This window comes from Arctopsyche grandis, chromosome 11 (assembly GCF_051622035.1).
Source record: "Arctopsyche grandis isolate Sample6627 chromosome 11, ASM5162203v2, whole genome shotgun sequence".
Lineage (NCBI taxonomy): Eukaryota > Metazoa > Arthropoda > Insecta > Trichoptera > Hydropsychidae > Arctopsyche > Arctopsyche grandis.
This window is the reverse complement of record NC_135365.1, coordinates 1,701,152-1,723,489: the sequence shown is the minus strand read 5'-3', so window position 1 is coordinate 1,723,489 and position 22,338 is coordinate 1,701,152. Positions and strand designations below refer to the sequence as shown.

Below are 22,338 nucleotides of genomic sequence, written 5' to 3'. Positions count from 1 at the left end.
ATTGGTGTGAAATGTATGAGGTCACTGTTTTTGGTTTGTAATAGCACAAGTTGTGCTATATTCCGAAAGTAGGGACGTCATTTCAGCTTTTTCTAAGGGGGGGCAGGCAAAAATTGAAAGTCAAATTGAATTTTTTTCAAAAAAATATTTTTCATATCAAAATAAAAATAGAAAATATATTTTGCATGGTGTACAGTCAAAATCGCTCGGTCAATAAGCGTCCCGACATAATCACGCCGACATAGCCGCGCCGCGACAGACATAACCGCGCAGCGACAACACTTTTAGCCTGCGGGCGGGTTATCGCGATTTTGTCGGCGTTCGGTTATGTTTGTCGTGGTTTTGGCATTCGCGATTTTGTCGCGGAGTGATAGTGTCGGCGCGCTTATTGACCGCACGTTTAGACTGGACACCATTTTTTATACTTACGCCAATGCATTACTAATGCTTATTCGCCCTGTTACCAATGCGCAGCTATGGCGCTGGGTATTAACTACGTTTATTTTCAATTTAATATAATTTACTATTTAAATGACTCTTTTTAGTCAAGGTTGTAAAATAGCCGCTACGCGCCAGTACGGCGCCACCGGCACGCGATCGGCACCGGTACGCGACCCGGCAATAAAAATTAAAAAAATCAAAATTGTATAAAACTTTAATTCTTTCGAAAAGTTTTACCACTTTTGCCATATTTTTCACCCAAGCTCGACGACAAGGAGCGCCGTCGTGCATAAAAATGCTGTCCGGATAAAGGATACCACCAGGCTTTATGTGAGGCACCAGATGTGTTTTAGCACATTTAAACATTGGTCCCCATCTATGGACCCATTAACAAAATAAATGGGCCCTGGAGCTTTTTTTCGCTTATGTTGGCTCAAACCATTGTCTAGGGTGGATTTTTAATTGTGCTAATGATACATGAGGGTAGGTACGTTCTCGGAGGCTGAAACGAACAAACAAACGGCTTCGTGTCATGAACTGAAGGATACATTCATCACTCGAAGATTGCTTTGAGGATACACTTGCATAATGCAAAAAAAAAGGGTTTGATTTTTTTGTATGGTCACGAGTAGTTACGCAATAAATTAACGAGTAATGGGTGCGTATAAAAAAAGTATTCAGTAGATAAGGGCGCTCTCAAATAGAAAAAAATGCGAAAGTTTCCGCATATGGCAAGTGGCTCAAGTAATATGGCCAGGTACTGTATTTTCTTTAATTCGTTCTCATCCTTTGAGTTAAACGGGCGATAATGAAAGTGCAGGTATTGTACAAAATGTACAAAAAATATTGTTCAAAATCTAGTGTACGGGCACCTCAAAATTTAGCACTACACCATTGTTTTTAGTGTCAGTAGATCGCTGCCAGTAATTTCAAAAGTTTGGCTACCCATGGAATATAATATACATATGTACAGTGGCGGACTGGGACTGAAATCAGTGCATGCCAGGAGTCAAAGGGGGCCCCACCCAGGGTTAAAATAATTTGTCCCCCCCCCCTATATAACAAAATTTTCTTCTTTCCATCACGCTAAAAATCAAGGGAAATTTTTTTTTTTTTCAAAATTGGGAATAAACAAATTTAGGTACAAGAAAAATGGCAAAAGCAAAATAGATCCATAAATTATATTGTATATTTCGTTTTAACCCTTGTCCTAGGTAAATATAATGCATCATAAAAGAATGCGGCATAAAAGCGGATTTTACTTTCGGTAGAAAACAATCAGGGACGTCATTTCAGTTTTTTCTTTGGGGGGCAGGGCAGGCAAAGATTGGTCAAATTGAATTTTTTTTCAAAAAATCTTTTTTATATCGGAATAAAAATGGAAAATATTCTTTACCTTATTGAGTTATAAAATATGAAAAAAATAAGCTTATTTTTGAAAAAGTAATTATAAAAAAATATTATGAAAAAAGAGAAAAAAAAAAAAAAATTTCCACAAATCTTTACATAGTCAACATTAATCGACCATCAAACTGATTCTCCGAAAAACTATCAATTAACTTAATTTATACTGACTGTCTTGTCACTTTATCTATGTACATATGTACGTAATAACATTAGATAAAGTTTTGTTTTGTTTTTTTTCAAAGCACATAGCAGCGATTATTTTATTAGTTACCCAAAAGTAACATACATAAGAAATACACGTAGCATTCATAGATCCATAGTATCTCATTAATCATTAAATTCATAATATTTTCTAAATTCACACTATTCCTTAATTTAGGCGAGTGCCCCCCCAAATTACGTCCCTGAAAAAAATGCATAATATTTTCAATTAATGTTAATCGAAAATCGGGATTTCGGGGAGGGGGCCCCTATCCTATATTTCTATTTACATGGATGTGTCTAGATTAGGAATAGATTTTATATTCGGAAACTGTTTAAAATTGTGTATTTAAATCTTACTATATCATCGAAGTATAATCAAATGTTATTTTGAAAGTATGAAGTAAATTTAAATCGCTGGTTGATGATGAATCGTCCTATCAAAATTATTTTAAGCAATTCAGTTTATATTATTCACGAAATTTTTATTCCCATTTTTATTTCAGTAGTTAGTTGTTACATAGGTATTGGTATATACATAATCTTGAGGTTGGAATAGGCCCGGCAAAAGGGCCCACGCAAATGTTGAAACTTACATTTCAAGCCTAATAAAAAAAGTTTGGGCTTTTTTGAACCGATCCTTGGGCTGTTAAAGCAGGTATTAGTTATTTGTGTATATCGTAAGAAATTTGTTTTGTTGAAATACCCAAACTTTAGGTCCTAAAGTTACAATATCCCATAATAGGCCCATATTTTCTAACAGATAGTGGGGCCCACATGCCATCGGGCATGTTCGCTTGCATGGCCAGTCCGCCACTGCATATATACATCAACTAGAGATTTCAAATGAATTATTCGAATATCGAATATGAAAAACATCAAATAATCGAGTATTCTGTTAGCGATTCATATTTGAGAAGTAACTCTTTTGCCAAAAATGATATACATATGTATATAGGTGAATTGTGAATCTTTTTCCGATATGAAGGTATGGCTGATTTTGTAAAATGTCTTCAGAACGATGATTAATGCGTGTTAAAATGGCATATTTAGCAGATATTTTTAATTACTTAAATAACGTCAATACAAGCATTCAAGGAAAAAATGAAGATTCCAGTCAGTTCATTTGACAGGAGATTCACGCGAGCGATAATCTTGATTTTTCAGCTTTAATAAATGTTATTACAAAAAATATTTGTCAATACATTAATCGAATACACAAAATGATGAACACATTTCATGTAGTGGGTAGTTCAATGAATAACGATTTAGATCACAATATAAATCTTCAAATTTCCTGATATTCGAAAAAAATGATTTTCTCAAAACAAGAATTTTGACTCCAACCTGTCACTGCATCGACAATATGTTAACTTGTCAATTGGAAAATGAAGAAAATAATATATTTTTTTTAAATATTCACTTTTATTGATAAATCACAATAAGGACTCTAATATAAAGAACCAGTTTAAAATTTAACATTTTATGTACTACATCAGTATGTTTACCAAAATTATCTGAATTTCATCCTATAAATAAAGATTATTACATTTAAAATAAATAAATAACGAAAGCCAAACAATATATATGTGTATTTAATTTTCAATTATCATTTCTCTTAAGAACATTTAAATAAACTGCAGAAGTTTATTTTTTTTGAGAAAATGACTTTCAACGAGTCATATTTGTGTAGTTTTATCCCAGCATGCGATTTATTATGTGACCCAAGGCTAGATGTTCCAGTAAATGATTTTGATCAAATCCACTCTTATAAAGCTTTTTCCCTGTCTGTATATATATATATATATACATATATGTACATGTGTATGTTGATATTATTCCATTTTATGGATTTTTTTATGCCGCACGAGATAATATTCTTGGGTGAATGTTTTTAAACAAATGTCACATTCGTGGAGTTTTATCTCGGCGTGCAATTTGTTATGTAACTGAAGGCTAGATTTTTGAGTAAACGATTTTAGACACACTTCACACTTGTGTGGTTTTATACCAGTATGCGATTTTTTATGTTTCTCGAGGCTAGATTTTAGAGAATAAGATTTTAAACAAATATCACATTTGTGTGGTTTTATGCCAGTGTGCAATTTTTTATGTGAATCGAGGCTAGATTTTTGGGTAAACGATCTAAAACAAATTTCACACTTGTAAGGCTTTTCCCCCGTGTGACATCTCAAATGTAACACAAGTTGATATTTACGGATAAATGATTTAAAACAAACGTCACACTTGTGTGGTTTAATCCCAGTATGCGATTTCTTGTGTGTCACGAGGCTAGATTTATGAACGAATGATTTTAAACAAATTTTACACTCGTAAGGCTTTTCCCCCGTGTGAGACCTTAAATGTAGCACAAGATAATATTTTCGAGCAAATGGTTTTAAACAAAAATCACATTTGTATGGATATATCCCAGAATGCAATTTTTCATGTGATATGAGGCTAGATCTTTGAGAATATGACTTTAAACAAACGTCACATTTTAACGGCTTTTCTCTAGTATGTAAAATTAGTTTAGATTCACTGGGCAATGTCTTTGAACTAATTTCACAATTCTGTTGGTGAAATGTAGGCAGTGAAGGATTGGCGTCGCATATTACATCTTCCGGCAAAATTTCTTCAGTATTGATATTCAAAGGATCACCTAACCTCAGTTGAGACGTTTCGTTGCTTCGAAAACAAGCCTTTCGAAAGCTAATTAACGATTCCAAATTGGTCTTACACGAAAGACACACTACGTCTGGCAGCCCATCGTCTCTCTTAACCTGCAGATGAGAAAAGGTGGGAATTAACCAATTGTTAACCAATTGGGTCGACCATAATTGTAACCTGTAACCAGCAACCGACCTGAATTTGACAGCAGGTCTGAATGCGTTGCACTAAAAACTCTGGATGAGGATAGCTGAAGATGGAGACGGAAGACTCGGCTGGAGCTGATCTAAGACAAAGCCTGCACTCCATCGTCCCCGCATTAAATTATTATTTCTTAAGGTGTGTTGACAGTGACTCTTTGCGATGAATTCCACTAACGCCAATTATTAAGCATTGGTGAGAATAAAATCGCTTTTCAGCCAGTATTTTATTGACAAAATGATCACTATTGATGTCAGTGGTTTGTTGATTACTTATAGCATGTGAACCGGTAATAGGGTAAGCCCTCGCTCGGTTGCATGAAAACTGGTCACACAAAAAAATTGGTCGCTAAATTAGTCGCAAATATTATTTATTTACGAAGTTTTTATTATTATCCACTAGACATATGAGCTTCGCACGTTGATACGGAAATACGAGTTTTTTTCCGTCATTGTCGATGCGATGTGCTAATCGGTTCGGTGATTACTGGTCACAAAGTCACTAAAATCTCTATAACGGAACATCTGATAAGACCCGAAAGGAACGCAATTTAATAAGACCCGAAAGAAACGGGCGCGCCTTTGTGAGTCCTTAAATGTTTACTACCAAAATGTAAGGGGACTTAATTCAAAGACCGACATTTGTTTATCTGCTGTTCTTGCTCAAGATCATTACTTGGTTGCTTTTTCTGAAACTTGGATTTGCGATTCTGTCTTAAATGGTGAACTTTTCGATGACCGCTATTTAGTATTTTTTCGGAGGGATCGTTGCAGCAGAGTTCTTCTCGCTGTACGAGCTGCTAGTTTTCAATCTGTTCGCCTTTTTGATCAGCTCAATACCATCAGTGAACATATTTGGGTTGAACTTCTCTTAAAGAATTTTTCTATTTTAATATGTGTACTGTATTTTCCTCCGAATGAATCTCTTATTATAAATTCATTTTTTTCAAATTATTTTAATGTTTTGGTTGGCAGGAAAGTCATGATCTTGGGTGATTTTAATCCTAGGAGTTTGAATTTTGTTCCTAATGAATTAATTTTTATGTCAGAACTATTTAATATGAGTCAATTGAACTCAATAACTAATTGTAATGATTTATGTGTTCATGTGTATATGCATGTATAATGTTTGTATGTATATGGATGTATGTATTGTATGTGTATGTGTATATGTATATACATATATATGTATATGTGAATATATATATGTGTAGGTGTATATGTATGCATATGTATATATGTGTATTTTTATATTTATGTATGTATGTATGTGTATTTGTGTATACGTGGAAGTATTTGTGTATATATGGATGGTGTACATATATGTTTATATAATTATCTTTGGCCAGGAAGGCGCATTGGGTTTACCTGTTAGGCCTTCTTGGTGTAAATTAAATAAAAAAATAAAAAATAAAATAAATCTGGCAGACGAAAAGATTGTGGCGGCTCGCTATACGACATGGTCGAGTTTGGTCACCTTCCTGCGAGTGGGGACCAACTCAGCTGTGTTCAGAGTCAGTGGCGTAGCCAGGATTTTGTCAAGGGGGGGGGGGGGTTTGACAGGAAAAAAGGCAAGATAATTTATATTTAATTAATATAAAAATAAAGTAAATACGTAATAAACATATGGTATGAACAAAATTCAAATAAAATAAAAATAATGAATACTTTTAAAAAGTACGAAATTCACAGATCCAACCTTCGCGTATTTATCTAATCTAATAAAGCAAGTCCATTTAGTTGATTTTCCTTAAATATGTTTTTAGTCATCGTAGTGTGGAGAAGCTCCGTTCACTTGTGGCTGTTGTCACCGGAAGTGTTGCAAAAAGTATGTAAATATTGAAGGATTGCAAATTGCAATTGCAGCTAGTGCGTTTTTTGGTCAATTTTCACTAGTACTTATATATTGCCACCACATTTCCAACTCTCCAGTTAGAATGCAAGGCCCACAAAATATATCTGGGTTGTAAATTTCCCCCGAAATCTTTATCTTACTTTTTAAAACACTTGATGGTTGAGAGCTTTTTCCATCAGGAAGCAAACACTGGAAATTTTCAAGTATATGTTTACGTCCTAAAAATCTGTCATGGATTTGGGATAGAAAACTATCCAAAAATGGTACAAACGATCAATTGCGACAGGAGTGGGATATTTTGCCGCTGACTGCACTCCGCCGAGGGTGGGGGGTCCAGACCCCCTCGACCCCCCCCCCCCCTTCGCTACGCCACTGTTCAGAGTAGCTACCTCACTGGTAGCGTTAACACTAGCGGTATCTACCGCGGTATTTGATAGATCTATCAAATACCGCGGTAGATACCGCTACCACTCTGCCTTCAGCTATCATAAATAAAGCACGTGCATCAACATGCCAGTCGTCTCATTCGTTCATCCCCGATAAGTCCATCATACTAACGATAACTACTGTTACGTGCACCGCCGAGTAAGGCCGGAACACCGGATTAGGCCGAGTAGCATCCCAGAGACAGCGTTTCAAGGATTATCTACAGGCTTAAGTGCAAGTCGGCTTAACAATGAATGCACTTAGCGGCGATAGCGGTACTCGGTCGCATTCCCGTGGAGTTCTTAGACCTAACAGCGGTGACGTGGGACCGACTTCCGTGGCACAACTAGTACGCGACCATAACAATAGGTAAACAAACCGGATGCCCTGAGAGACCTATCCGTTATAAGGCGGTACTTAGGCGATATCAAGACATTCTGGACGGAGCACTGGCAGTGCGTGTATCTCCTTAGTCATCAATAAATGCTGTGAAACGACTTTGGCCTTGTAGGCATATAGTACAACTCTATATATGCTATATTATCTCATCATCGATCCTGTCCAAACACGCATAAACTCAAGGGTAACGATCCCTGTGACCGTGCGGACATTCTGGACGGAGCACTGGCAGTGCGTGTATCTCCTTAATCATCAATAAATGCTGTGACACGACTTTGGCCTTTTACTTGGATCCTCCAGCCACCCCTACGCAACACTATCATTGTACAGACGCCAGGGGCTCTCAATAGAGATGCCACCTGATGTTGTGATGTTTGTAGAATTGCTCAGCGGTAAGCGTGGCGTGGCTTTCCTCACGCTGTTTTCCTTCGTCATCTGTGGTCTGGTCTCCGCTGATGATGGCTCTGCTCTGTCTCCCTCTCTCGTACCGTGGGTGTATGTGAGTACGATGGGGAGAGAAGGAAAAATGGTGGGAAAAGAGGTTGTAAATCTGTATGTGATCAAGTGTATTTTTAGGTTAAATGTACAGAGAGCAAGCAGGGGGGAAGGGGGAGAGTTCGTATACAAAGAACACGTGTTGTGTGGCTTGAGATTATGTGAAAGCCAACACGTGGCTGGTGTCACTTCGACGAAGGGAGACCACTTGTGAGGGTGTTCCTCACTTGTCACCGGACGTATACTGGAGCTGAACTCTCAGTATCGTCTGCCGATCAGGCTGACCGGTGAGTCGGTGAGTCGGTGGTGGGAACGAAGCCAGGAGGGAACAGCGGAGTTCAGTGGTGAAGAGACGGCTAGCCGCAACCGCAACTGCAACCGCAACGCAGTGCAGCCAGCACAGTAAAACATGGTTTCGTCGGTCGTAAGGCCGACTATAAGACAATTGGTCTGAACAATACTAACAATAACTATCATACTAACGAGAACTTGAGTGCCAAATATTGCGTATTCGCGATTTTCATGGCAAAAATTGTCTTTGTGACCACCGCAATGTGACTAATAATTAGTCACCGGACCCAGAAAGTGCCGCGTATTGTTCAGAGGTTGTAAATGCATTGTTAAAGGTTTGCCGAACCTTTTTTACAAATTATTTACAACAATGGAACAATGGATAGCACTGTGACTATCCTACCTCTACTAATAATCCAATTACCGTGCTAAATATTATACAATATAGGTATAAACATTGGCACCACTTTGATATTTCTTACTGAAATGTCAAAACTAGCAGGTTAATACTTACTTAGTTTAATATTAATTCTTTATATGTTACCGTCAGTGTATTTGGTATCAGTCCGATGAAGAACTAACCGCCGCTCACCGATTTGTCGATTGGTATTAGTTTCTCATCGGACTGATACCAAAATACTCAATACCCTATAACTCATTTCATTTCAATCCTTCAATAAAAACATTTTCATTGAACATCTCAATTATTGTTTTTTTTTTCTAAATCGGATATTCAGTTCATAAGTATATGAAATGAAAACAAACATATCTATCAGAGGCGTGCGGTGAAATTCTCTCTTTTTGTCGTACAGCCTTTCTTAATGTGCACGGGCAGGATACAAGAGGAACACACTGTTCCTCTTGTATCCTGCTCGCGCAAATTAAGTAAGGCTGTACTACAAAAAGAGAGAGAATTTTACCGCACGCCACTGATAGGCGCACCGACATCTCAGCGCAAACCAACTTAGCACCGACCTTTTGGCGCAGACAACTCAGCGCAACAATTCAGCACAAAATCAATTTTTTAATGCGTTTTCGAAAATAATTACTGTATTAAAATTGTCAGCCATATCTACATGATAATTTCATAAATTTATTTGATACTCCTTGTGCCTTGAAATATTACGCAAGCAGGGTTTCTCAATTAAGCCGCAAAAAATTATTTTTATTTAGGGTTTCTAAACCGGGCAACAATTTTATTTTCAAATAGTTTTTTAGCTATCCAAACTTTTACGCAGGGTCTCTAAACTTAGGTTCGCAAATCGCAAATCCAGATTAATACCAACGTTTTGACTCAAAAGAAATCAAACTTGAGACGATTAGTCAGATCGCACCTTCATTTCGGAAGTGACAACTCAAGCATTTCGTTAAATACGTTAAAAAATTAACAAAGTGAAACTAATAAAGCTTTTAAACAAGTGTATTCTATTCTCCCTAAAGCGGTTGTGGTGCGACATAATAATAAGTAGTAATAATGTTTATCATGGTGAAGTCTATTTTGTTTTGTTCGGGAAACAAGTATGACATTATTAATACATAATATAATATAATTGAGGTGGAATTAAATGAAAATGCAAATAGTAAATATTTTTGTTTTATTAAAATAATAGAGGACAAAGCCATATATATTACGTATTACATGTCCATGCAAATTGAATCAATTAGGGATACAGTATTGTAAGATTCATGTCTTTGTAAGACATTATCTTTAGCACCAAAATTTTCTACGTTCCAAATATTACATCTTATGACAACTTTTATAACCGATGAGATAAATTTGGTTAGAAAATGAATGTCAATGAGAGATCTCAAGTGACTTACGAGGTAGCTTAGATTAGAAATCGACTTAAAACAAATATCACACTTGTACGGTGTGGGTATTTAAATGCCACGCAGTGATATTTATCAAAAAATTATATGATATGCGTACATATTTCACATTCATAAGACTATATGTGACTATAAGAATGAGACCTTATATGTTTCGGGAGGGAAGATTTAAGGGTGAATGATTTTAAACAAATATCACACTTGTAAGGCTTTTCCCCCGTATGAGATCGTAAATGACGAAGAAGATAAGAATTCCGGATAAATGACTTTAAACAAATCTCACATTTGTGTGGTTTTATCCCAGTATGCAATTTTTCATGTGACTTGAGGCTATATTTATGAAGAAAGGATTTTAAACAAATGTCACATTTGTGTGGCTTTATCCCAGTATGAAGTTTTTCATGTGACACGAGGCAAGATTTAAGAACAAATGATTTTGAACATATTACACATTTGTGTGGTTTTATCCCAATATGCAATTTTTCATGTGACGTGAGGTTAGATTTGCGAATAAAGGATTTTAAACAAATGTTACATTTGTGTGGTTTTATCCCAGTATGCAATTTTTCATGTGACGCGAGGTTAGATTTATCAAGAAAGGATTTTAAACAAATGTCACATTTGTGTGGTTTTATCCCAGTATGCAATTTTTCATGTGACGCAAGGTTAGATTTATTAAGAAAGGATTTTAAACAGACGCCACATTTGTGTGGTTTTATCCCAGTATGCAATTTTTCATGTGACGCAAGACTATATTTGTGAAAAAATGATTTTAAACAAATTTCACATTTGTGTGGTTTTATCCCAGTATGCATTTTTTTATGAAACCAGAGAGCAGAGTTTCGATTGAATAATTTTAAACAAATTTCACACTCATAAGGTTTTTCCGCTGTGTGACATCTTAAATGACAAACAAGAGAGGAACGATGAGTAAACGATTTTGAACAAATTTCACACTTATAACGTTTTTCCCCCGTGTGAGATCTTAAATGTATCATAAGATTATATTTACTACTAAATGATTTTAAACAATTGTCACATTTGAACGGCTTTTCCCTACTATGTAAAACAAGTTCAGATTCACTGGGAAATGGCTTTGAACAAATTTCACTACTCTTTCGGTGAATTGTAGGTTCTGAAGGCTCATCGTCCCATATTACATCTTCCAACAAAATTTCTTCAGTCTTGATCTTCAAGCAATCATCCAACGTCCGTTGAGACGTTTCGTTGCTTCGAAAACAAGCCTTTCGAAAGCTGATTAACAATTCCAGATTGGTCTTACACGATAGACACACTACGTCTGGCAGCCCATCGTCTCTCTTAACCTGGAGATGAGAAAAGGTGGGAATAAGAGTTAATCAATTGGGTCTACAATAATTGTAACCTACAAACAGCAACCGACCTGAATTTGACAGCAGGTCCGAATGCGTTGCTCCAGACGCTCTGGATGAGGATCGCCGTAGATGGAGACGGAAGAGTCGGCCGGAGCTGGTCCAAGACAAAGTCTGCACTCCATCTCCTCGTATCCAACTCTGACCAGTGACGAACTCGTCTGTGACTTTTTTAGTGACATCTATTGTACAAATTTGACACTAAAGGTTAGACCGCACTATGCAACTAAAGATGGGCAAAATGGGAATTTTGAACGAATGTTAAAAAACCCTAACATATATTTCGAATCGTTCCATCAAAAGTTTTCTATAACCTTCCAAAAATCTAATAATCTAATATATAATTTGTAAAGAGACTTTGTATATATGTATGCATAAAGTGACCATACGTCCGGTTTTGAACGGGACCGTCCCGTTTTTAGGTAGCCTGTCCCGTTGTCCCCAAGCACAGCTTCGGGACGTCGAAATGTCCCGTTTTCAAAAAGAGAGTATATTTATTGAATTATTATTATATATATATATATATATATATATATATATATATATATATATATATATATATATATATATATATATATATATATATGTGGGTGGAATTCCTGAATAGATGACGCTATTCAGGACCACGATGGGATGTGGCGGTGGAATTGAAGATCAAACACGTGCGTTTTCAGTCATGTTGTTTATTAAAACGACACCACGCGGTGGTTTAACGACCAACCGCCCCCAGTGGAAGGTTAACTTCTACTAACTGTAAAATAGCGGTCCTTTCGCGCCCTCTGCCACTTTTTCATCCCCCCTCTACAATCGGTCGTAACATACCCTTTCTCAGCCATAGCCCATACATCAGCCTTTCGTTCAATCCCAACACTACAACTCGGCCTTTCCTGACCACAAACCTGCCCTCAGGTTTCTCTCACCTGCCAGGCCATTCCTCAATCATATTACACATAATTTTCAGACATACTTCTCAATAATCCCAGACATACTTCACAGTAGTCTTCAACATACTCCACAATAATCTCAAACTTACTCCACAGTAACCTTAAACATATTTCAGTATCATATCAATTTTTCACGTTTCAATACAATTCAATCTTCAAAAAGTTACACACAGATCATCACAATTAAAGTTACACATAAATCATCACAATTGCAATTTAAAATCATTACAAAAAATACATAGCATTAAAATCAACACCTTCACATCGGAAACAAATCACATTTTAAAATCATTACAGGAAATACATAGCATTAAAATTAACACCTTTACATCGGAAACAAATCACATTTTAAAACATCACTAGAATTACATTTCAATACAATTATCTCATATTCTTCTAGGCATGTGACCAAATTAAAACATTATTCAACATACCAAACACTCGCCAAAACATGAAAACACTAGAATAATCAATAAAACATTAACAATATTTCAAATCTTAACTACTAACAAAATAAAACAATAATCAAATATCATGTAAGGCTTAACTAAAACCCTTCCGGGTACTCCACTTATTCTCCAATTCACTGTCACACACACTTCAATTATTAACCGATCCCGGCCATGGCTTCATATGATCGGCCGATGATGTTGTCCGCGATGGACCCTCCGTCGCACCACAACTTTCCAGCCGGTATCGATCATGGAGTTGAACATTGACCACCCTGTAGGGGCCAAGGTATTTCGGTTTAATTTTCAGCCCTGGTCCAAACTGAGTTCGTAGGATAGCGACTAGGTCGCCAACGTTGTACTGGGTTGCCGGCTTCCTTTGCCTGTTGAAAATACGCCGGTTCTCCTCCTGCATGGTCAACAGACTAGTCTTGGCTGCCTTCCGAAGTTCCTCCCTTTCGTTGGAGAACTGATTTATGGCCTCTTCGTTAAGGAGCTCCTCGATCCTCACGTCGTCCTTGTGTCTCATCTTCGTGCCGGTCAACAATTCAAACGGTGTCGTAGAGATGCTCCGTTGGTAGGTGCTATTTAGGTATCGCTGCACCCTTTCCACGTAGAGATACCACTTGTTCGGATCCTCGATGCTGAGTTTGGCTAGAACGGGTATTATCGTCCGATTCACCCGTTCTACTTGTCCGTTTCCCCGCGGCACCCCTGTGGTCACCAACGTGTGGTCTATTTTTTCCTCCCGGCAGTAGTCCTCGAACTCTTGGGCTGTGAATGCCGTTCCGCGATCGGTGATGAATCTCTTCGGGTTCCCAACGAAGTTTTGCAGGGTCCTGATCTTGCTCAAGGTCTCCGCTGATGTAACCGTCTTAGTGGGGAACAGCCATACGAACTTGGTGAAAGCGTCTACCACCACCAAGAGATACTGGTATTTCTTTGCCGTCGAAGCCAACGGGCCCAGGTGGTCAAGATGGAATGTATCTAGTGGGCCGTTCTTGTCAATCGGGTTCAAGTATCCCTCGCGTTTTCCTGTTGGCCCATTAATTAAAATGCAGGCGACACAATTCTTCGAGCACTGTTCAATGGCGGCGTCGACGCCGGGGATCCAGAAATCTCGGCGAAGAATTTCCTTTACCTTAGCGGCGCCGAAGTGCCCCTGGTCGTGGGCATTTTTGACCACCTCGGTCCGCATGGATTGTGGAACCACCAAAAGTCTCGCTCCCAGGTGCTCTCGATAAAGCACTCCGTTGAGTAGGAGGTAACCGTCGGCTTGTCCCTTCTCAGTGAGGATACGTATTTCCTTCAGTCGATGGTCACCGTTCTGCGCGCTCTTAATTTTGGTTGTCATTTCTGATTCCACCACCATGACGGGATTCCTGCTGAGGGCGTCTGCGTGCCGCATCCTCACTCCTGGGCGATGCTCTACTGAGTATTCGAACTCTTCCAGAAGCAAGGCCCACCGGGCCACTCTCGTTGCGAGGTCCCTCTTCTTCATCGTCTGCTCGAACGCTGAGCAATCAGTTACAATTTTGACAGGCTGACCCAGTAAGTAGACCCGGTATCTCTTAAGAGCCTCTATAATGGCCAGCACCTCCAGCTCATATGAGTGGTACTTTTCCTCAGCCGGAGTGGTCTTGCGGCTCATGAAGCTAACCGGGTGCAACCTGCCATCTTCGGGCGACTTTTGAAGTAACACTGCGCCGTAGCCATGTTTACTGGCATCAGTGTGTAGTTCGGTGTACCGCCCGTACTCGAATAGTTGGAGGACGGGAGTTTCCACTAGTGAGGCTTTTAATGCGGTAAACGCCTTCGCTTGTTCTTCGCCAAAACTCCACTTCACTCCAGTCCTCAGCAGGTCACTCAGTGGTCTGGCTATAGTAGCGTATTCAGGGACGAACTTTCGGAAGTATCCGGTGAGTCCGAGGAAACTCTGTACGGCCTTGACGTCCTTTGGGACCGGGAATTCTTCTACGGCTTGCGTCTTCTCCCTGGATGGATAGATCTTCCCACCCTCTATAATGTGGCCTAAGAAGTGTATCCGGTGTTTCAGGAGCTGGCATTTCTCCCACTTAAAGCGTAACCCGGCGCGGCGGGCAACCTCCAGCACCTTTTCCAAGCGCTCCAAAGATTCCTCTTCGTCTTTAGCGGGGATCACCAGATCGTCCATGTACGTCATCACCACTCCTCCCTTGATGAGGTCCTTGAAGACGTGATTAATGAACCGTTGGAAAACCGAAGGCGCATTGCATATTCCAAACGGCACCTTCAAAAACTCATACTGGCCCGCAGGTGTGATGAATGACGTATACTTCCGACTATCAGGGCTAACGGGTACATGGAAAAATCCGTTTTCCAAATCAAGCGTGGTGAAGATCCTCCCGTTTTGGAGACGGTCTAGCTGTTGCTCGATCAGTGGTAATGGGTATCGCTCACGGATTATCTTTTTATTCAGCCGTCGGTAGTCGCAGCACAACCGCTTACTTCCATCCTTTTTCTTGACCAGGACCACCGGACTGGCATAATCGGAGTAACTTTCCTGGATGATTCCGTCTTTTAGCCAGGTGGCTACCTGTCGTTCTACCTCCATACTGTCTGGGTGCGTCAGCCTCCGAGGCCGCTCGTATACCGGAATGTCATCTTTTAGTACGATCCTCATCTGCAGGGGCGAAATCACATCGCTATCAGGCACATAACTTCCAACGAGCCTTTCTAACCTGTCCCTCACATCACAGTCACTTATATCTACGGTATTAATTGTTAACGGGTCCTTTATCACAGGAACACTTTCACTAGTTCTTATTCTAAAGCCACTCCTGTCCATAACAAAGTCTACTGAAAACACAAATCTCCGACCCAATAATATATCGTATTGTACCATATTCCCGGGAACAACGTAAAATGAAATGTCAAAATTATGTTCCTCAATCTTAACGCTAATGTCAGCGGTCTCGGTGCACAGGACCGAACCGCCGCCGAACCCTGTAAATTTTTTGAGACACTTCCTAGTGATGATGCCGCATCGACGCACGAAGTCCTCGCCGACGAGGTTGTCTTCACTGCCTGTGTCGATCAGTGCCGGCGTCCTGGCCCTTGTCCGGCAGATTTCTAGATCGACCACCCATGGCTGGAACAAAGAACATGTAGGGTTAGGGCTTTGCGTATCATTAACTGTACCACTATAAGATGGAGCTTCCTTTCGCCGCTCGTGCTTACGACATTCTCGGGCGAAGTGTCCTCGTTCACCACATCGGTAGCAACTGGGCGGGCCTCTGGGTCTCCAGCCGCCTCCAGTTGTGGGTGCGGGCACTGCTTTGGCTGTGGCTACGGTTGCGGCTGCTTCTTCTGCCTTTACCTTTTCCACCAGCTCTTCGAAGGCGCTCAACTTGTCCCTGAACTCCTTCAAATTGCGGGCACAATGCAGCATCCCCTTCATAGAAGACCTGCCAGGGATCCCGTTGATGACGTATGTCATGAGGTCGCGATCCTCGACCGAACCCCCGCTCGCGATCTCCCGCATCCGGTAGAAGTACTCGTCGACCGATTCTTCCGACGTTTTCTGCGACTTGGACAGCCTCATATGGACTGACGCGACACTCACCCTCCGAGAGAACTCCTCCAGTAATTGGCTTTTGAGTTTCTCCCACGAATTGACGCCCTCTAGTGTGTGCAGGAACCTCTCGGCCGTCCCCTTGATCAGGCGTTTCCCAAACAGCAGCTTCTCCATGCTGCCCCAGCCTGCCGAGAGTGCGACTTCTTCGAACTGCGCCACCCACTTCTCTACCGGATGGTCGTCATTTCCGGTGAAACTGGGGACGACGCCCTCCACGTCTTGGAAAGTCAGCTTGACTCGGCTGGCGACTGGCTCTTCGGTCGCCCTCTCCCGCGCCCCTCTCGACGTCCCACGACCAAACCTCCTCCGATACATTGTAGCACGTGGTCTTCAAACTGCCGCGCAAATCCCGGACGAGCCTCCAATTGTGGGTGGAATTCCTGAATAGATGACGCTATTCAGGACCACGATGGGATGTGGCGGTGGAATTGAAGATCAAACACGTGCGTTTTCAGTCATGTTGTTTATTAAAACGACACCACGCGGTGGTTTAACGACCAACCGCCCCCAGTGGAAGGTTAACTTCTACTAACTGTAAAATAGCGGTCCTTTCGCGCCCTCTGCCACTTTTTCATCCCCCCTCTACAATCGGTCGTAACATACCCTTTCTCAGCCATAGCCCATACATCAGCCTTTCGTTCAATCCCAACACTACATATATATATATCGTATAATTATTGAATACATTTTATGCCTGCCCGGAACTAATGCACCCGTAGAAAGAGTCTTTTCACAGATAAACAAGTTGTGGACCACCGAAAAAACGCAACTGCAAGTCGCAGTTCATTAAGCGATGTTGTTAATTAAAATCAATTTTAAGAAATCCTGCCAAGAATTTCATTCTTATTTAAAAGCAAACCCGGCGATGCTTAAGAAAATTTGTGCATCAGAAAAATATAAAGCAACATAATTTATATTATTCATTCCTGTCCTTTTCGTTTCTTCATCAACATTCCTGTTCTTTTTATTAATAAATAAAAACTATGAAAAATACGCGTTTTCTTGAATACACATACTATTACGTATAAATTAGTAGATGTCACATTATGTATTTCCGGTTCGGTGATTACTGGTCACAAAGTCACTAAAATCTCTATAACGAATCATCTGGCAGCCGAAAAGTCCATCATACTAACGATAACTATCATAGTAACGAGAACTTGAGTGCTAAATATTGTGTATTCGCGATTTTCTTGGCAAAAATTGTCTTTGTGACCACCCCAATGTGACGAATAGTCCAATTACCGTATTTCCAAAGGAAAACAATCCCAATCGATAATAATGAATTAAATTTAGTAAATGTGCGGTGTGAATAAAGTTTATTATTAACATAAAACTTTAGATTTTTATGTTTAACATTTAGACTCAGCCCCCCCTAAAACCGGCACTGTAAATAATATGTATAATATAATTAAAGTGGAATTAAATGAAAACACAAATTGTCGACTTTTTTGTTTTATTAAAATAATAGAGAACAAAGCCGTAAATATGTATATATGACTAAATATACACACTATATAAAAAATACAATATAAAAAACTGATACGATAACACGAATTATACAGTACATATTTCTAAACTAATGAAATAAAAAAGTTTGCACATTCTGTAAATTCCACTACAATATACATATGTATTGAAATTGAAATAACTAAATTTAATTATACACACAAAATTAAATAATCACCTTCATACATGGCAAAAATTTATTTCACTAGAGAATTAGTCAGTCAATTTTATTTAGAAAAATATACGATGCAAAAAAATATTGAGAATGAAGAGAATTTTCAAATTGGATGAAATATCTTTTCAAGTATTAGAAACATAGAAGATTTTTGTCATTGTCAATGAAAAAGCTCGTCATTGTCCGTGTATTACATGTCCATGCAAATTGAATCAATTAGGGATACAGTATTGTAAGATTCATGTCTTTGTAAGACATTATCTTTAGCACCAAAATTTTCTACGTTCCCAATATTACATCTTACGACAACTTTTATAACCCATGAGATAAATTTGAATAGAAAATGAATGTCAATGAGAAATCTGAAGTGACTTACGAGGTAGCTTAGATTAGAAATCGACTTAAAACAAATATCACACTTGTACGGTGTGGGTATTTAAATGCCACGAAGAGTGATATTTATCAAAAAATTATATTATATGCGTACATATTTCAAATTCATAAGACTATATGTGACTATAAGAATGAGACCTTATATGTTTCGGGAGGGAAGATTTAAGGGTGAATGATTGTAAACAAATGTCACACTTGTAAGGCTTTTCCCCCATATGAGATCGTAAATGACGAAGAAGATAAGAATTCAGGATAAATGATTTTAAACAAATCTCACATTTGTGTGGTTTTATCCCAGTATGCAATATTTTATGTGACGTGAGGTTAGATTTACGAAGAAAGGATCTTAAACAAATGTCACATTTGTGTGGTTTTATCCCAGTATGCAATTTTTCATGTGACGCAAGGCTAGATTTCACGGCGAATGGTTTTAAACAAATGTCACACTTGTAAGGCTTTTCCCCCGTATGAGATTGTAAATGACGAACAAGATAAGAATTATGGATAAATGATTTTAAACAAATGTCACATTTGTATGGTTTTATCCCAGTATGCAATTTTTCATGTGACGTGAGGCTATATTTAAGGGCGAATGATTTTAAACAAATGTCACATTTGTATGGTTTTATCCCAGTATGCAATTTTTCATGTAACGTGAGGCTATATTTAAGGGCGAATGATTTTAAACAAATGTCACATTTGTATGGTTTTATCCCAGTATGCAATTTTTCATGTGACGTGAGGCTATATTTAAGGGCGAATGATTTTAAACAAATGTCACACTTGTAAGGCTTTTCCCCCGTATGAGATCGTAAATGACGAAGAAGATAATAATTCCGGATAAATGACTTTAAACAAATGTCACACTTGTAAGGCTTTTCCCCCGTATGAGATCGTAAATGACGAAGAAGATAATAATTCTGGATAAATGACTTTAAACAAATCTCACATTTGTATGGTTTTATCCCATTATGCAATTTTTCATGTTTCCTGAGTAGAGATTTTTGAGAAAATGATTTTAAACAAACTTCACATTTGTGTGGTTTTATCCCAGTATGCAATTTTTTATGTAATCGGAGAGCAGAATTTCGATTAAATAATTTTAAACAAATTTCACACTCATAAGGCTTTTCCGCTGTGTGACATCTTAAATGACAAACAAGAGAGGAACGATGAGTAAACGATTTTGAACAAACTTCACACTTATAACGTTTTTCCCCCGTGTGAGATCTTAAATGTATCATAAGATTATATTTACTACTAAATGATTTTAAACAATTGTCACATTTGAACGGCTTTTCCCTACTATGTAAAACAAGTTCAGATTCACTGGGAAATGGCTTTGAACAAATTTCACTACTCTTTCGGTGAATTGTAGGTTGTGAAGGCTCATCGTCCCATATTACATCCTCCAACAAAACTTCTTCAGTCTTGATCTTCAAGCAATCATCCAACCTCAGTTGAGACGTTTCGTTGCTTCGAAGACAAGCCTTTCGAAAGCTGATTAACGATTCCAGATTGGTCTTACACGAAAGACACACCGTGTCCGGCAACCGGTCGCCTCTTTTGACCTGCAGATGAAAAAGTAGAATTAAGAGAACAGTTAACCAATTGGGTCCACAATAATTGTAACCTGTAACCAGCAACCGACATAAATTTGACAGCAGGTCCGAATGCGTTGCTCCAGACGCTCTGGATGAGGACCTGGTCTCTGGAAGATGGAGACGGAAGAGTCGGCCGGAGCTGGTCCAAGACAAAGTCTGCACTCCATCTCCTCGTATCCAACTGTGACCAGTGACAAATCTATTGTACAAATTTGACACTAAAGGTTAGACTAGAGATGGGCAATAAGAGATTCAAGCAGGGGGGAGTAAACAATGGCAACACGTGATTTGTCTGCCTTCTGGACGATAACTGAGACAGACCCTCTGATGCTTCGTCTGGTGCACACCGCTATACTGGCGTGGCGATACTGGAGCTGGTCTCCAACTATAGTCAAACATCACCAGTGGTCGAGCTGGTGATTCGGGGCGAGGAGCGAACTGCGTGTGCGACACCACGACCGTTGTCAGTGGGCGCTGACCAGGGCCAGTAAGGAGGTATGTAAAAATAGGAATTTTGAACGAACGGGAAAAAACCCTTTTTTTTTTTAAGATATTTGCAATCGACCCGTCGGTTATAAGCAAATTATATCACAATTTATTTTTCAGAAGATTTGGCAATTCATTAATTGCCAGCTTTTTATCCATTACTCGAGCACTCTGCGGCGCTTAAGTGTAGTGTATTTTACACTAGACTTTATAAGAGCTTTTTGCCAGCTCGTTTGAGTGGGTTTCGAGTCTACGCTTGTAGTTTTTTGTATGACTTTCTATTTCCGTTTTAATTTATGTTTAGATACATGTTGATGAATTTCAATGTTCTCGCAAACCAGGGGGGCATTTGCTATTATTCTAAGAGCTTTATTTTGAAATCGTTTGTAAGATTCTACGTTAGAGTTACTACTCGTTCCCCATAGTTGGATACCATATGTCCAGACTGGCTTAAAGATTGACTTATATACTAAAATTTTATTCTCTAATGTAGACTGGATTCTTCCTATCAACCAGTTCATTTTGTGTAGCCGCTGGGTGAGTTCCTGTCTTTTATTTATTTTATTTTTTTATTTTTACATATATACCAGGAGGCCTTACAGGAAAATCCCAATGCGCCTTCCTGGCCAATTATAAATACAAATGCAGCATTTTTTTTATTATAAGTCGTTGAATTGCGAGACACTGAAAAAACTCGCAAATTAACGAGACAATCTATGAATTGTACATACATTTTTATTGTACATCCATCAAATTCAAATAGTGGTGACATAGTAGGTAGGAAGGATTTTTAGCCAATTTTTTTTCCGGGAACCGTTTCAACAATGAAAATCAGAGAAAATTGGCAAACTCTGATAGGAAACGATCAACCTGGAGTCACAAATCCAGGTCTGACCAACAGCATACTCTGAAAATTCATTTTCATTCAGGGATAGAACCCGGCACCTTCTTGACGGTAAGCAGAAGCTTAACGTCGAGCTATGCTGCTGGCTACTTTTTTTATTTTTGATGTGATCTTTCCATGTCAGTCTCCTGTCAAGGGTATTAACCCAGGTATTTTGCTGCGGTACTTTCAGTCAGTTCGTCGTTTTTCAGTCTGACTACTGGGCAGTTCCCTCGTCGAAATGTGAATGTGACATGAACAGATTTGCCAGTGCTAGCCTTCACTTATTTCATCCACTCTTGGAAGTCATTTAATTGATCCTGTAGCACTTCCGATGCGAGCGTGGGGTCGCTACTACTTGTTAGGAATGCTGTGTCATCGGCGTACGTTGCTACTGTGACATTTTTGTTTGGTGTTGGGATGTCTGCTGTGTAGATCGTGTATAATATTGGTCCCAAAATGAATCCCTGTGGTACTCCTGCTCTGATTTTGTATAGCTTTGAAAACGCCTCGCCTTGTCTCACTTGGAATATTCTGTCCTCGATATACGATTTAATAATTGTGTATAGAGTGTGTGGGAGCTCCTTTTTGACCTTATATAGCAACCCCTTGTGCCAGACTCTGTCAAATGCGTGTTGTATGTCTAAGAAGGCTGCAGAGCAGTATTCTCTAT

General features: G+C 39.0%; 4 protein-coding genes across 4 annotated transcripts in view; all 4 read right to left on the bottom strand.

Moving 5' to 3' along the window:
* Positions 1 to 22,338, bottom strand: part of LOC143919146 (uncharacterized) — a 1,208,594-nt gene that overhangs the window by 171,888 nt on the left and 1,014,368 nt on the right. The window lies entirely within an intron of this gene.
* On the bottom strand, positions 1,558 to 5,111 carry LOC143919124 (uncharacterized). The gene is made up of 2 exons (XM_077441313.1): positions 4,915 to 5,111; positions 1,558 to 4,832 (listed from the first exon to the last, which is right to left on the bottom strand). The coding sequence occupies exons 1-2, from the start codon at positions 5,026 to 5,028 to the stop codon at positions 3,885 to 3,887; spliced, it is 1,062 nt and encodes a 353-aa protein (XP_077297439.1). The 5' UTR covers positions 5,029 to 5,111; the 3' UTR covers positions 1,558 to 3,884.
* On the bottom strand, positions 9,965 to 11,809 carry LOC143918807 (uncharacterized). The gene is made up of 2 exons (XM_077440877.1): positions 11,618 to 11,809; positions 9,965 to 11,540 (listed from the first exon to the last, which is right to left on the bottom strand). Exons 1-2 carry the CDS (start codon positions 11,786 to 11,788, stop codon positions 10,335 to 10,337), a joined length of 1,377 nt encoding a protein of 458 aa, XP_077297003.1. The 5' UTR covers positions 11,789 to 11,809; the 3' UTR covers positions 9,965 to 10,334.
* Positions 18,056 to 22,302, bottom strand: LOC143919094 (uncharacterized). The gene is made up of 2 exons (XM_077441281.1): positions 20,344 to 22,302; positions 18,056 to 20,263 (listed from the first exon to the last, which is right to left on the bottom strand). The coding sequence occupies exons 1-2, from the start codon at positions 20,461 to 20,463 to the stop codon at positions 18,806 to 18,808; spliced, it is 1,578 nt and encodes a 525-aa protein (XP_077297407.1). The 5' UTR covers positions 20,464 to 22,302; the 3' UTR covers positions 18,056 to 18,805.

Excerpts from the sequence above, each read along its gene's own strand:
- LOC143918807 (XM_077440877.1), bottom strand. The coding sequence starts at position 11,788 with ATGTCACTAAAAAAGTCACAGACGAGTTCGTCACTGGTCAGAGTTGGA. Across the intron at positions 11,541-11,617 it reads GGACCTGCTGTCAAATTCAG|GTTAAGAGAGACGATGGGCT; the intron begins GTCGGTTGCTGT and ends TCTCATCTCCAG.
- LOC143919094 (XM_077441281.1), bottom strand. The coding sequence starts at position 20,463 with ATGGAGTGCAGACTTTGTCTTGGACCAGCTCCGGCCGACTCTTCCGTC. Across the intron at positions 20,264-20,343 it reads GGACCTGCTGTCAAATTTAT|GTCAAAAGAGGCGACCGGTT; the intron begins GTCGGTTGCTGG and ends TTTCATCTGCAG.
- LOC143919124 (XM_077441313.1), bottom strand. The coding sequence starts at position 5,028 with ATGGAGTGCAGGCTTTGTCTTAGATCAGCTCCAGCCGAGTCTTCCGTC. Across the intron at positions 4,833-4,914 it reads AGACCTGCTGTCAAATTCAG|GTTAAGAGAGACGATGGGCT; the intron begins GTCGGTTGCTGG and ends TCTCATCTGCAG.